Raw genomic sequence first — 15908 nt, 5'->3', positions numbered from 1 at the left:
ACTAACAATAACAACAATAATATTATAAGAATCGGAATAATTGTTGAAATGGCGGAGAAGTCGGGGGGGGGGGACGAAATATGTAATTAGTGAAGTTCATATCGCGTCCGAGTGTAGCTTGTGTGTGTGTGTGTGTGTGTTTGGGTACCGTGGTCTGTGATATCACTATATCAGCGCCGACGGACGACGACCTAATACCCTATGCGGTTGTGTTGTTGAATTTCAGGACGGTTTATTTATTTTTTTTTTTGTAACGTTCACTCGTTGTCTTCCGTCGTTTATCTATTCACAGACGACTTAGTTAACATGGCCTACATAGAAAAATGCTGCTGACATCTGAGATTCGTCGACGTCTCATTTGGCATGACACGATATTACACCGCAGCATAAGATGTACGTACTCAATCCCGATTTTGGTGACAAGTGTTTTTTCTTCTGTAACTTGACCAAGCAACGTTTTTGTCGCGTCTAGCAGAAGACCCAACGACTACAACGTTACACCACAGTCGTGACGGACAGTGCGCGACGGCCATGAGAAACATTTGTCGGTGTGATGAATGAGGACGAGATAGCCGATAAAGTATACGAGGAGAGAGAGAGAATTGTCGATCTATATAGGAATGGACCCGGTGACGGAACGATCATAGATCCTGTTGATGATCCCGCTTTCAATGATTATTACAAACTTGACAGGTTTGGATTCATAATAGGGTATGTATCTACTTTTGCAATAATACCTTTTATAGACTTGGTTCAAATTATGTATTTATTTTCCAGTGATGAGTCAAAGTTTAAAAAAGAAGAACCTCAAGATATAAAAATCGAAGTAACCCGTGAACAAAAATGGCTGAAAATGATCTCCAATTGGGATGGTCTGTCCCGAGACAAACTCAAAAGACGCGTTTACAAAGGCATTCCAAATTCATTACGAGGTAAAGTGTGGGCCAAACTATTGGGTGTTGATCAACTCACAGATGATCAGAAAAACAAATACAAAGTAATTATCTATTTAGCTATCAGTGCGTATAAAATATTTAGTTATTATTGTTTTACATAATCTACTTAACATTTTATAAAATTATTTAGATAGATTTATCAGTTAATTTTTATGTAAGAATATTAAAATTTATGATTAACTCATTTTTAAATTTCTATTGTTTTAATCTTTATAAAATATTATAAATGCATTCTTAATAAATATTTGTTTTACATAGCATATGCGTGAGCTGGCATGGGAACATTCACCAGATGTAAGACAAATTGATCTAGACGTGAATCGGACATATCGAGAACATATCAACTTTCGAAAACGTTACAATTCCAAGCAACAAGAGTTATTTAATATACTGTCCGCTTATAGTATTTATAATTTAGATATTGGTTATACTCAGGGAATGTCACAAATTGCAGCATTACTATTGATGTATTTAAGTGAAGACGAAGCTTTCTGGGCATTGTCTACTCTTATTTCTAATAGCAAGTATCATATGCATGGTAAGTTTAATATATTAATAAACAGTAAACTTTCCAAAAGTCAAAATGTTTATTAGGTAAAATTGATTTATCTCTATATAACACAAATAATATTTCAATTGTTAATTTGATATATCTAGTTTTATTTTTTATTTATGTTAAAATTATGGTTATTGATAATCTATTGACTGTTTAAATAATATAAATGAATTTATGCTTGAATAATAACTTTTGGATTGAAATATTCTAGGTTTTTTTATACCTGGATTTCCTAAGTTAATAAGGTTTCAAGATCATCATGATAAAATAATGAATAAGTTATTACCTAAGTTAAAAAAACATTTGGATAAAAATGGAGTTGAAACTGGGTTATATACTTTAAAATGGTTCTTCCAATGTTTTTTGGACAGAGTATGTAGATAAATTGATTTATCTTTATTAGATATTAATTATAGCTTAATATTGATATTTATAATTTGTTTATATTCAATGTTTAGATACCATTTAAATTGACTTTAAGAGTGTGGGATATATTTTTACTTGAAGGCGATAAAATATTATCAGCTATGGCGTATTGCTTATTAAAATTACACCGTCACCAGCTATATGCTTTAGGAATGGATGATATACTTAATTTTTTGCAAGTAAGTTACAAAAATTATATTGTTTAAATTTAAAGTATGATATTATAAGATGTTTTAAAATTTAAGTACATGCTGTATGTATTAATTTTACTATACAGTTTTTATCTTAATTTATTATTTACATTTCTAATGTTGTGATTAATTTTCAATCTATTTAATTAAAATTTTCTTTGATTGCTTGATAGTTTATTATAATAAATTAAAATAAAATGCTTCTTTACAGAATAAATATTCATTATATTTTATTGTTTGATTTGATAGCATTTATAACAAATTGGTTTTATCATTTATTTATTTTGTTTTATAATATTCATGTATACATTTAATGAGCATTTATTTTTGATAAGGTAAAATTGGAACAAAATTATCAACATTCAGCAGATTATACCATTGAAAAACTTCAAGAATGCCTTACTGAACTAAAAAAAATTAAACTTGACAATGCTGGCCCGCCGTCTCAAAATGAAAAGTTAAAAAGAGAGCTCGGAATATTTAATCCTGATGATATTCCTGTTAAGAAGGTAAAACTTGTTTATAATCAATAATTATTTCTCAATAAAGTACTAATTATTTAAATGTTTGTTTAGCCTCAAATCAATGGAGTAGATAAAAAAAGAAAACCCATTAATGCAGACCAAATTCATAGTTCACCTGAACAGGATTCACAACGCCAAGGTGAGTGGACTAGATTGTGAACACTTGCCTGATGATAAAATTAAACCTATGGTGTCTATAAAAACTAGTCTTCCATTTAATATTAATGCACAAATCATACTATTATTTTCATTTATTTAGGATATTTTAAGAATAAATCGCTTTCATTTTTTTAGTTTAACATTTTATATAATACAGTATCAACATGGCGTGATAGTTTTTTATTTATAGAAATTTTAAAGTTATTTTTTATGATTATTATTTTTTAATTAAGCTTATTATGTTTTGTAAAATAACTATAATATTTTTGTTATTTTTAGTTTAAAATTATTATTTATTATACCTTTTATTGAAACAAATACTGTAAACAGATGTGTTGTTAGCTTTGTTAAAATGTGTATTAAACTGTTAAAATATAATTCAATTCACATATCCAGTAAACTGAATACTAATTGAAATTAGTATTGTTCCTTTGAAAAACTATGGCTGTTCAACAACAATGTTTACCAATAGTCTTAACTTGCTTATATAATGCATATACATTTTTAGTCAAAAATTTATTTTAGCTGTGTAATGCATTCATTTTTATTTGGTAACACAAAATTGTTGTTAATATTTAACTATTTTTGAGTACAACTCTACAACAAAACTTTTTTCATTATTATTCTGTTGGCTTATTGAGGTTTTTTATTTTATTGTAAATTTATACATAAAATATTTTACAACTATTGCATTTATTATTTATTTTTTATCTGTTTTATAAATAAAAAAGTATTTTTCAATTATATATTGTGTTTTTAAATGTAAATTATATGTAATGATATCCCTAAGTTAATTATATTTAAAATATTGGGAATTTAGTATTTTAAAGTCATTGTGAATTAAATAATTTAATGCAACAAAACAAAATGTTAATACATATTGTTTCATTGGAAGATATTCTACAACACATTTGTATTATGAAATTGTAAGAAAATTCAACTGCAATATCATTTTGTAATAGCATTTTTTTTTCTTTTTTAATTAGTAGATATGTTTGGCAGATTTTATCTGTGAAAAAATTTCTTTGTTGCATGTAAAAATTTGTATGTAAAAATTGGTTTGTTTATTTTGATAATCCTTCTTCGTTTTACTTATTCAAGGTGAGTAAGACTCAATTTAAAAATATGTTTTTCATATCCAACTAATCTTATAAATTGTATATTACTTTCTTAGTAATGAACAAAAGAAAATCTAATCCTAATTAACACATAAAAATTAAATTTTACTGATTATTTTGAATTTAATCTATATTTAAAATATATTGCAAATAAGTATTTATATATATTATATATATGAATTTTTTTCAGGTTCAATTATTACAAATGGTAAAAACAGTTTAGACGATGTTAGCTCAATTGTTGGAGATAGTTCTAGACGCTCATTGCTGGACACTAGTGTAACTTCTGCTGCTACGACTACAATGTCTCCTCAAAGTATACAAAATGATGATGCTGGATCGGATGTTACATGTGTGAGCCCACAACCCGATGTGCTTCGCATATATGTGCCATACGATACTCCAACAAAGAAATCTCCTACTTCTGTTTCAAACAAAATCACAACAATACAGGTGATAGATGATATGGCCACTCCTACTGTGGAAACAGATGGTATATTTAAAGCGGTGTCTACTATAAACTAATCATTTGTTGAATTAGTGATGTACTAAATTGGCTGTGATTGAATATATAGTTGGTGACTACTTTATGACTAAGCAGTGCTACTTTCCATGTAAATTGGTTATACCTTTTTTGTATTTTTGTGTATAGTACATAATTTGTTCTTGGCAAGATTCTTAGTTGTAGCTTAAGTTCAGAAGTTGAAAATTCAATATTCATACAATTTATTCTTCAAAAAGTCATTAATTTAAATTATTTAATAACAAAATGGTGCAGAATTTGTAAAAATAGATATAATTCCGTATAAATTTTCCCTAACATTACTTCTAAACTTCAATAATCTATATTTATTTTATTTTCAATTTAACTTTAAATACCTTGTGCCTATTGTTCGATTTTACTTTAATTTCATAATTACATTTAATGAAATTAATATATTAATGTTCAAGAAAACAATAGCTATATTTGATATACTTAATTTATTTGCATGGTATTTAAAATTTTGAGTTGCATGAAAATTACAAATAACATTAATAAACTATTTCGACTCCATATAAAAGTTTAAATATTTTAACTATAAAATAGTTAATTTATAAAACTTAATGCTATTTATTTATACAATTTTTTTATTTCTATGATTAAATTAGATCTCTTACAATTATTATATTTATATATATTATTATACTTGTAGGTGTTTTAGGATAAATTTAATTAATAAACAATTATAGTTAATGCAATTGACACATAATACCTAAAACATTAACTAATTTTTATTTCAGTTGAATACGATTAAGATAATTTACCTCAAATTTATTATAGTACATAACTATTGCCTTCTTTTCAGATTAAATTAATTTCCTAATGTTAATAATTAAAATAAGTATTAGAACAATATTTTATCACATGACGATATTATTACAGTTTCTTATTAGGAATATGTTCACTATCTTACTATCAGTATTAAATTTTAAAAATATAAGTATCAAAGTAATAAAAATGTTAACTAATTAATTTATGTTGTAATTGGATGATTTATTATCATTTTGGTTAACTGTAAAAAAAAAAAATGGTTTATTATTAATTTTAAATGTTGGTTTTGAGAAAAAAAAACTTTTTGACGCCATCATTATGTAACTGAATGCTCTCTTTCAATATAAGACTAAATTCATTATTCATTCCATACTTTTTATATTTTGCACAAATAAACGATATGTTTGTATTAAATTAGTTAAGATTGCTAGTAGACTGTTCAAATATGAATGTTTTAAAGAGAGATAATAATTATAAACAACAATTTATTTTATGAAAGAAATGTGATGTGTATTTTGACATAGAAATATAATTGTTTTTAACAAACACCTTAGATTGTCTTATAAGTTAATATATTATATATTTTTAATAATTCTATATGGTAATTACTACTTCTACATTATTATTAAGTTGTATTTTATGTCATTAGATGTTAACTTGGTGTTCAAAAGACGTATAGATGTTACAACTTATTATACTTAGATAGAATTGTTAAAACTTGTTTTGTAATTTTAACATTCTGTATAGATCATGAATTTTAAATTGAAATGTTTTTGTTATAAATGGGAAAGATGCAACTTGAACAAATGGTTATGTTTATAATTTACCGATTGTATACAAACCGAATGATTAATTACAGTGAAAACATTATATTTTTTCATTGTATAAAAAATATTCTTCTAAATAAGTACGAGACTGTGAACATTAAAAAACAAGGACAATAGTTTCTTGAGCGTTCAATCTTTATAATTTATATACATTTTAATTATTAACTTATTGTTATTGATAAACATTGTATTGTAGCTATTTAATATTATTAAAGTTTGTCAACAACAATATTATTGTATTTTATTATAATTATTAATATATTATTATATAATATATATAAATATAATTATGTATTATACCTAAATATATATTTACAATTATTTGTTTTATTTTTTGGATATAATTTTATCAAATTGCAAGACTACTAATATTATTAATACCATTATTAGAAGTCAACAGAAATTAGATTTACTTTATAATAATGTTAAGTAACACATCAGTCTAATTTATTCTTTATGATGAATTTAGTTTTTGTGTATGTTTGTTATCCACAGTTGTTTGTGTAATAAAAAATTCTGTATTAATATACATTTTGTTAAATATTTGTTACGGGTAATATTAACATTTGGATAATAAATTAGCCAAGAACTTTTGGATAATGTCTTAATTACCATAAAAATGTATCATACATGAGATAAAATCATTTTATATTATTAACAATACTAAATATATTTAAGAAATTAAGATACAATTAGTAATTACCATAAAATACATGATATTAATATGAGTTTATTTCTCATTTTTAATAACCTTACCTACTATAATGATACAATATTTAATTTTATTTTATATTTTAAATTATTTCTTGAAATATTATTTCAAGTATAGAATTAAAGTGTCCTTTATTATTATATGGTATCTTCCATGACATTTTAAATTGTACAAAATGATTGATTTTTCACATTTACATAGATTGATGTCACATTTCCCCTTACATTAATGATTAATATTATTTATATCTTGACCACCAGTATCTAATATTACTCGCAATTTTCCTCAATGATTATTCCAACAGAATTGAATAGGCTTCCAAATATAGTTACTCAATAAGTATTAAGTATCTTAGAATTGGTTTCTAATAAAGAATTTACCATATAATTGGCTCCCTATCAATTCGTTATTAATAATTTAAAGATGTATATTTTGCAGCGTTACATTGACTTAAAATTATTTAATAAATATAGTACCAAAATCTCGTCATAAAAAGCTAATCAATAATTTAAAAATAAATATATTATAATATAAAAAAAATTATAGCTGAATGCGTCGTTATAAAATTTATGTATTATGTATATATAAATAAAAATAGTATATTAAACTATTTTTATGTATTAAAACCATGAATTTACACTAGTGTTATATTTTCAAGTTTTATCTTTTAGAAATGTTGTATTATCTCTAATTTCTTTACAGTGTGATTTAATTATATTGGAACTTTGAACTTCTTATAAATCGGATTGAATACATGTATTTAAAAAGTGCAAAATGACAATGGCGTCGTAAAACTAAAACTGTACAATATGAGAAATCCTTGTTAACTAATATTTTATAGTTTTGACCAGTCAGATTAAATATTTGTAACAGGTAACTACACATTTCATTTTAAGTCATCAGTATTTATTATTTGTAATTAACAACTTGTGAACCGGCAATATTCTGATCACATTTAAAGGATTAATAAAAAATTTCAATTTGGGAATAATAACTATTACCATAGTATCATATTCATTATCATTATTGTGCAAAAATGAAAAATACATTTTTTTGAAACTTATTCTTTAATACGTTGACTTAACGATAAATAATTTAATTTTTATTATATTGCGTTTTTAATATGCAGATGTTAGATTAGGTTAAAAACCTAACTACCTACCCTTTAACCAAGTTCAACTTAACCTATCAGAACAGTATAGGGACAAATTATAGAAGGCCAAGCAGAAATGAGATTTTAGCACTCAACCAAAATAAAAAACAATAACACAATTAATATGGGCTAATTATGACAATTTTTTTTTTGACTTAATAAATAAATTGTTCATGTTATTTCTGTTTGATAAAATAAAACATACACAGCATTATGTACAGAAGTATAAAAAAATAATAGATTACAGGAAAATCAACAATACATGTCAACACACACTAATCATAATACGGCACAAGTAAAAATATAATAAGACATTTACAATAAAGGTCAATTTTGAGAATAACCTATACGGTGATTCACCAAGTATGTTTACTTCCATTTAATTGTAAACCTACTAGTATTAAGGAAAATAATCTTAAGTATAAATATTTGAAACATTGTCATAACTAACAAACTACTGGTTTGAATTTTGAATCAGGTACACATCAATAATTAAAAAAAAACCTATTAACTAAACACAATCACATCTTATTTGAAAACAGAAGTTTTTAACTTCACTGAACACTTCTAAGGTAGTACAAAAAAAGTAAACTTAAATATGGCAAAAATCAGGTATTGAATGACTAAATTATTGAAGAAAAAAAGGAGTTATCATGCTTGGTGAATCTCATCTATAAAATATAAATTAGTATCCTATACAACATGAAGGGCCAGTAGGTAGTATCTTAAAATATAAATACAAGTAGGTTAAAGGTAATCAGAGTATAAAACATAGTAGTAAATATTGTTAATTACATATATTTGTGTACTTATAATGGACAATCAATTATTTCGTTTTAAATTAAATTATGAAACATGACCAAATTATTATGTTTAAAGTGGGGTCAGGGTTTTTCTTAAGTAGAAAATACTAATACAATGTTGAAAATAATAAATAAATTTGTCAAGGGATTTAATTATATAAAATTAATTACAAAATTGAAAACTATAAGATTAAAGAATATTTAATCAATTGCATTGAATTAGTATAAAAAACGAAAAAAAAAACAGTTTTTCTATTAAAATACCAGCACAGCAATTTTGGTGTAATACTAATTTTATTATAGTAAAAAAATAACCAGGAAATCTGTAACATAAACTATTATAATACAGTACAGAGAATTTGGTTTGATGTATCAACCAACACACGATAATGAAAATAAAATTAAGATAGATATTTAAAGTTCTAATACAGTATCAAACTGTAATTAATGAGTAATTGAGTAATTTACAAAAATCAATCGCTATAAATCACTTACAAACCCACAACAATAATTTAAGACATTAGGTGTTTATATGTAAATTATAATACTTCATAAAATGGTGACGTTAGTATGTAATAGTTTAAAATGGTCAGACAATTTCTCAATTTATTACAATTTACTGATAATAAATCTACTTCACAATTACATTAAATCGTAGAAAAATCTGTTCAACGATTGATGGGCAGCAAATGTTTAAAATATCCTACAGCTAAGTTCTAAATTACATATAAATGAAGTTGAATCTGAAAAATAAAATAAAATTGTTAATGGTAATATATATTGTTAATGGTAATATATGTATGGTACAATCAATAATGTTACCTTCCAAGTGCTTGAGGCAATGAGGAAATAATAGATCCATATCCTTGAGCGTTATCAAACAGCTCAAACAAAGGGGCTGCCACCAATTTGTAATTTTTCGGCACAGCAAACAATGCTAAAGAACAATCAAATTACCACATAATTTATAAACAGAAATTTTAGCTATATAATCTTATTGAATTTACAAACAAATCAATAAATTTAATACATAAAATAATATATTTCAATTAAAAAGAGTAACAAATTACACCTAAATATAGTTTTACAATTGATTTTAATGTTCATTTAAAAACATCTGTACAGAACAAATGTACATGATAAAATTTAAGAATCAGATGTTGAATGACAACTGTACAATAGGTCTTAATTTGTATTTTTAAAATTTAAATGGAAATTTTGAAATGATTACAATTAGAACATTGGAATTAATACAACATTATTTTAACTGCAGATAGAATTACTATATTTATATAATCACTTGACATTATTTTTAACAAACATATATGCCAACAATGGCTAAGTATAAATGTTTATAAATAAATATTTTTTTTTTTTTATTATTTAAATACTCTAAGAACAATTTTAATTTTCAATGGCCTCAATATTTAAATTGAAAATAGTTTATTTAGATAAATAATCTTAAATGTAATAATTTTATTTAAAACATTACAAATCTTGTACATATAATTAGATATTTTAAAATAATTTACTGACAAAATAAACCCCCAATCAATTATTACTATACTGATATCAATTAATATACATATTAATTTTGGTTTTAATAATTAATACAAATTATTACACTACTCTTTATTTATTAATTATTAACCATTTTAACATATAGCTCATAAAGGGAAATTAGAACATAATATAAATAGTTTAATAATTGCAACAAAAATAATAATTTAACTACTAAAACAAAACGAGATACACAGTAAACAATAAACATAGTTGTTAGTTTTGCTTTCCGTCAGAATCTAATAACATGCATTCTTAATATTCTAAATTGAATATTATAACTGTACATTCAAAAAAAGACATGACATTCTTGTTGTTTAAGAATAAGTGTAAATCATATCAATTTTAATGTTTTGTTTTATCAAATCTATAGGGTTTAGATTAATATCATAATAAAGCGATCTTATATGTTGCAGCTTTTTAATTTTTATATATATATTATAGTTAAAAACACAATATAAATAAAAAACTAAGTTTTAAACACAAATATCATAGTTTAAAATTAAGATGTTACAAAAAACAAAAATATTGGGATAGAACATAACGATATTTGTACTTAAAATAGATATGTAGTATATAATTTTGTCAACTATTAACCTAAACCCTAAAGTTTTCTTTTATGCAAAGTGTAAATTTGTTGTTTTACATATGATACAATAACAAATTGGTCTATCGCATTCTCATAATAAAATTTCAGAAAATGGAAATAGATATCACTTAAATATTTTAATTTACACAACCTATAAACAGAGAGCTGTTAACAAAACTCAAATAAAGTCACCCCATCAATAGTTTCATTTGTATACAAAAAAAAAATTATTACAGAGTGTCAACATTGTGTTTAATTTAAGAATTATACTAGATTATTATAAACCTCATTAGACCTTAAAATTTTAAGAATATTCAATGTTCCTCAAACATGGAATAAAATTGGTTACTTAAACTTTGTTCATAAAAAAAAAAAACTTGGAAGTTGATAGTAGATAAAGAGATATGTTTGAAAAAGTATTCATATTTTATGAAATTTGATAAAGGATTTATGACTGACACCCTGTATTTCAAAAAATAAAAATTTAAGATCCGAGAAAAGATGTTTAATTAATTATAATAGAAAATACATTTACAATGCACTTAATCCCATTCAAAAACGCTTATGTTTTTTTATAATGATCTTAAAATTAATTTAAGCCCCTTTTTATGGTATTGAGTTTCAACCGATTTAAAATCAGATGTAAACTACACAACAGTGGTTAGAACAATAATCTTAAGGAACCCCTAATATGAATTTTCCTAGACAATTTTCATAAAAAAAAATACATTTCTTGTATGTGATGTTTTACAATCAACCAGGATGATCCTTTTTGAACCAGCAAATCATGTTGCCATTGCAAACTGTGAAATATAAAATAATATAATGTAATTTAACACAGGTCTTAGGTGATGTAATATACACGTAAGTTAAAAATAGATAATACTCAAATTTAACTTCAGAACATGTCAACTATGACCCAAAACATAAAATAATAAATTTAAAAATTAAACCTTAGGAAAAAAAAGAATAAACCTCATGATAATTGTAATCTTAGAAATTACTAATTGATAAAATTATAACTCATTATGCTTATACTCACAAATTTTGGAGTTTTGAATCACTAATAATTTATCTTACCTTTATCAGGTAGCTGAACTAAGAAAAGTCTTTTATGTTCCTTGGGTTTAGTTATGTGTGGTGGTATATACGGATAAGTTGGAGGTTCAAAGTTGGGTCGCCACCAATTGCCAATGGTATCTTCAACAGTCCATTCTGGCTGAACACCGTCTTGTCTGCCTAAAGTCTAACAAAATAAAATTAAATACAAATATTTTGATATATAAACAAATGTTAAGTTACTTCAGTTAGTAATCGTTTAAGTCCTTCAACCTCATCTTCTGCTGGGTTAAGTTCTCCACCTGGCCTAAAAAAAGATTATTTAAAAATATTATACATTAAGAGTGTTAAAATCTTAATAATATATATATGTATTATGCTTTCTAGTGATTAGGCTAAGTCATAATTGTAATATATTTGATTATTCATTTAATCTTACAATTTAAAAAATGTTGTGCCTAATTGCAATAATAAAACATGAGGCAACCCGTGCTTATGAACTATTAGAACGCCTTCAACACTACGGCGCATGCCAATTTTTTCAAATTCATCACGCATTCGTTGAAATCTAGCTGGTACAGATGGGTCTTTTTCAAATAAAGGTTCTTTAGTACCAAATTTATAATTTGATAGAGGATACCTAAAACAGAAGAAATAATTACTTAACATTAGCTTATACTATAAAAATCTATTATTTATCATATTATAAATAGTAAGAGCTCAAAATAAAATGTCACAATTATGAATTAATATCCAATTGATACAAATAGTTATTTTAATTTTCAATTTAAGAGGATGTCAGCGCACTATTTGTTTTTTCTCTCTGGCCCACACGCAACATAGACAAATCGCATTTACGCAGAATCATTTTTCTATGTTTTTAAGTAATTTTAGAGTAAAATCACCCATTACAAAAAAGATAGATAATAATATTTATGAGGGAATGACATATTGATTTTATATTTTATTGTTATTTGACTTTCAAATTAACAAAATAATGTTATAAATTTAAACGATGTTTAAATTGTTTTGAGACCACATTTTGACAAATCGATACATCATTCCTTCAAATTTATTATTCTTTATTTTTTTTTGTAATGGTTGTTTTTACTCTAAGATTACTTAAAATCATAGAAAAATGATTTTGAGTAAATGCGTTTTCTATGTTACGTGTGGACCAGAGAGAAAAAACAAATGGTGCGCTGACATCCTCTTAATACAAATATGATCTATTATTTGTGTTTAAAAATAAATATCTATCACCAAACAAATCAAGAAACAACCGTTATATCCAAACTTGTTCTTTTTATTTATTAATAAGTTCACTTAATTGCAATCAAATTAAATCCAATAATTATAACTACAAAACTAGTGTAACACACAATAGTTTTCAAACATTTAATTGATTATCCATATCAAAAATAAAAACATCAAAATGCCTAGAAACACTGGGAAGATATCCTAATATTAGCACAGCTAACTATTATGTTAATATGTTATACTAACAAATTTATGTGTCTGTTGAGCGACGGGCATGTAGACGATTTCACTGGTACTGTGCGCCTTGGCCACCCGGTTCCTGGTGATGATTGGACATTATTCTGTACTGGTTGACTGGTCGTTGTGCTCAACGCCATTTCTGAAACCGCGTTAGTCGACAGTTTGACGGTTTTCGATAACGACTGCGACGAAATAATATAAAAAAAATGGTACAACGATGTCTCGCACGTCTCTAAGTTAACACATAGTCCCCGTGAAATATACCGTTGTCATACAGCTACACGATCAATAGGGTCTACGCACTTTTTCGATGACGATCAACTTAATGTTGTGTAGCACAAAAATACACAACACTATAATTAATGCTATATAATATATATAAAAATAATAATTTAAAATTGACTATTGTCGACGGGAGACCAAACGTACAACAAAACGCCGCCTCGTTCTCAATGTTCTCATATGAAGCGCACAAAATGGCGGAACGCGTTTGTTTTTGTTTGACGAGCATGACTATAGCGACGGTTTAGCCGGCCGTGGTTACCACGGTCTCGACTCTTGCGATTATCAGGCTTTGTATTTTGTAACGAAACCGAACTGACCGAACAGAATATCATTCCAATAATCCACTTTTCCAGTTTTACCCGCTGTGTCGCAAATTCACAACCACTAGGTATTTAAGAATTAAGATAGAGCATGGCTTAAGATCTAAAGCCGTGTGATTGAGTCTATTTTAACCACGATTATTAAGAATTATAATCGTAATCTTATTTATTACTTATTATAATTATTGTAAGCCAAACTTATAGAAAACCTTGTATTAAACTTTCTGTTCTTAGCTACTTGCTCAATTTTCTTATACATTTTAACTACCAAATAATTTGCAAATATTCATGATTTTGACGAATTGTTATCAATATTTGAACTTCAAACTCTAATAAAAAAAAAAAACTGTATCTATGTATTTTTATAATTTTTGTATCACTATATGACTAATTCATGTGGAATTATATAATACATTTTCAAGTATTTTGACTTGGCCAAAAAAATGTGATCGTCATTTAAAAAAAAGAATATTTCTAATTCCTATAGTTTGAAAATAAGCGAAATATTTTGAAAATTAAATTATGTTAAGAAAAAGTCAATCCAAACAACTGGTAAAAGTTTCAAGCAGTTATAATTATTAATAATAACAATTTTTTAAAATCGTTATCGTTATGGGATTTTGTAAAAATTTATAACTCAAACGCTCTTAAGTCCGAAAATTTTTTCCTATAATTATGCTCGAGTATTCTTTATAGTTATTTGAAGAAAAGCTTAGTGTTGAATTTTTTAACCTTGGATCTATTAATATTTAAAAAAAAAGTACTTTTGAAAATTGAAAATTAGTTTTCTAAAAGTGAAAATTTAATCGTGTAAAGATAACGAGGTAATCGGTTAAAAAGTCTTTGTTGAAAAAAACAAAAAGTCCGAAAATTTTATTAAATTTGCATCTATTTTGTTTTTGTATAATTACTTATATTATACATAGGTATTCCGGTATTCGTATTTTATACTACACAAAACAGATAATTCAATAATTTCAATACAAACATCGATACCTTATAATAATAATTTTAAATAATAGAAATGTCGACCATTATTACAATATTAATAATTTAAATTACTTAAGTCAATAAAAACATGTTTTAAAGAATTGTTAGATGACTATATTCGATTAAATGCGCAAACCTATTGTTCCAGCATCCAGCTTTCAACAAATATCATTTGTCGGTGTCTGGAGTATAATGTAGCCTCGTGTACGTTCCATGTTTCAGGTAGATACAAATGATACAATGGTTTATTTCGTCTGAATTTTATAACCTCGACTTTTCTGTATGTTCCAGTAACATTTACATATGTCGCATCCATGCTTTCAATTAGATTATGTACCGGTAAAAAAGCTAAGCCATCGACCATACTATACTACAATTAGTACAATAAATAATAATGACTCAAGTCGTTATCATTATTATATTTATTTTTTAATCCTAACTCTTTTAGTTTCCTATGTGAGTTTTGGCACAAATGATAAAAACAACCTTGTATTATTAAATGGTCACCAATGAGGGTTTTTGCTACTTTTGAACAACTTGTTGTTGAATTCCATGTTCATTATCTTGGGGTAGGGTTAAACATTATTTTCTGAATGCTATCATCTACCATCACTGTTCCCTTGGATTTTTGATGAAAATTTAATAAAATATTTTAATTACCTAAATTTTCGGACTTTTTGTTCGGGGTTCAGATAACGTTAATATAAAGACTTGGTGAAAATTTTAAGTATTTACAGTGATTCGTTTTTGAGTTATAAAAAAAAATAAAAAAACTGGTTTTGCATAAAAATTCCAGTTTTTCCGTCACGTTTTTGAAAATTGCTGTAAACTTTTTATTTTTGACCATTCAATTTGCTACCACCCCTGA

At 25.4% G+C, this 15908-nt stretch overlaps 2 protein-coding genes across 4 annotated transcripts; one reads left to right on the top strand and one right to left on the bottom strand.

Moving 5' to 3' along the window:
• Window positions 1-66: 66 nt before the first annotated feature.
• On the top strand, window positions 67-6399 carry LOC114121345 (USP6 N-terminal-like protein). The gene is made up of 9 exons (XM_027983636.2): window positions 67-393; window positions 476-711; window positions 778-997; window positions 1215-1494; window positions 1724-1884; window positions 1971-2117; window positions 2465-2638; window positions 2705-2792; window positions 4121-6399. The coding sequence occupies exons 2-9, from the start codon at window positions 554-556 to the stop codon at window positions 4453-4455; spliced, it is 1563 nt and encodes a 520-aa protein (XP_027839437.1). The 5' UTR covers window positions 67-393; window positions 476-553; the 3' UTR covers window positions 4456-6399.
• A 1658-nt stretch (window positions 6400-8057) lies between these two features.
• On the bottom strand, window positions 8058-13921 carry LOC114121255 (cleavage and polyadenylation specificity factor subunit 5). 3 transcript variants are annotated; one of them, XM_027983507.2, is made up of 6 exons: window positions 13452-13918; window positions 12385-12585; window positions 12189-12252; window positions 11967-12132; window positions 9560-9674; window positions 8058-9480 (listed from the first exon to the last, which is right to left on the bottom strand). In XM_027983507.2, the coding sequence occupies exons 1-6, from the start codon at window positions 13580-13582 to the stop codon at window positions 9459-9461; spliced, it is 699 nt and encodes a 232-aa protein (XP_027839308.1). In that variant the 5' UTR covers window positions 13583-13918; the 3' UTR covers window positions 8058-9458. The 3 variants fall into 3 exon arrangements, with proteins under 3 accessions (XP_027839308.1, XP_050057235.1, XP_027839317.1); XM_050201278.1 differs by lacking the exon at window positions 8058-9480 and adding an exon at window positions 11615-11689 and having other exon boundaries at window positions 13452-13921; XM_027983516.2 differs by lacking the exons at window positions 8058-9480; window positions 9560-9674 and adding an exon at window positions 9792-11689 and having other exon boundaries at window positions 13452-13921.
• Window positions 13922-15908: the final 1987 nt, after the last annotated feature.

Source organism: Aphis gossypii, chromosome 2, assembly GCF_020184175.1.
Source record: "Aphis gossypii isolate Hap1 chromosome 2, ASM2018417v2, whole genome shotgun sequence".
Classification (NCBI taxonomy): Eukaryota; Metazoa; Arthropoda; class Insecta; order Hemiptera; family Aphididae; genus Aphis; species Aphis gossypii.
The sequence above is the reverse complement of the archived record's forward strand: the minus strand, read 5'-3'. Positions and strand labels throughout refer to the sequence as shown.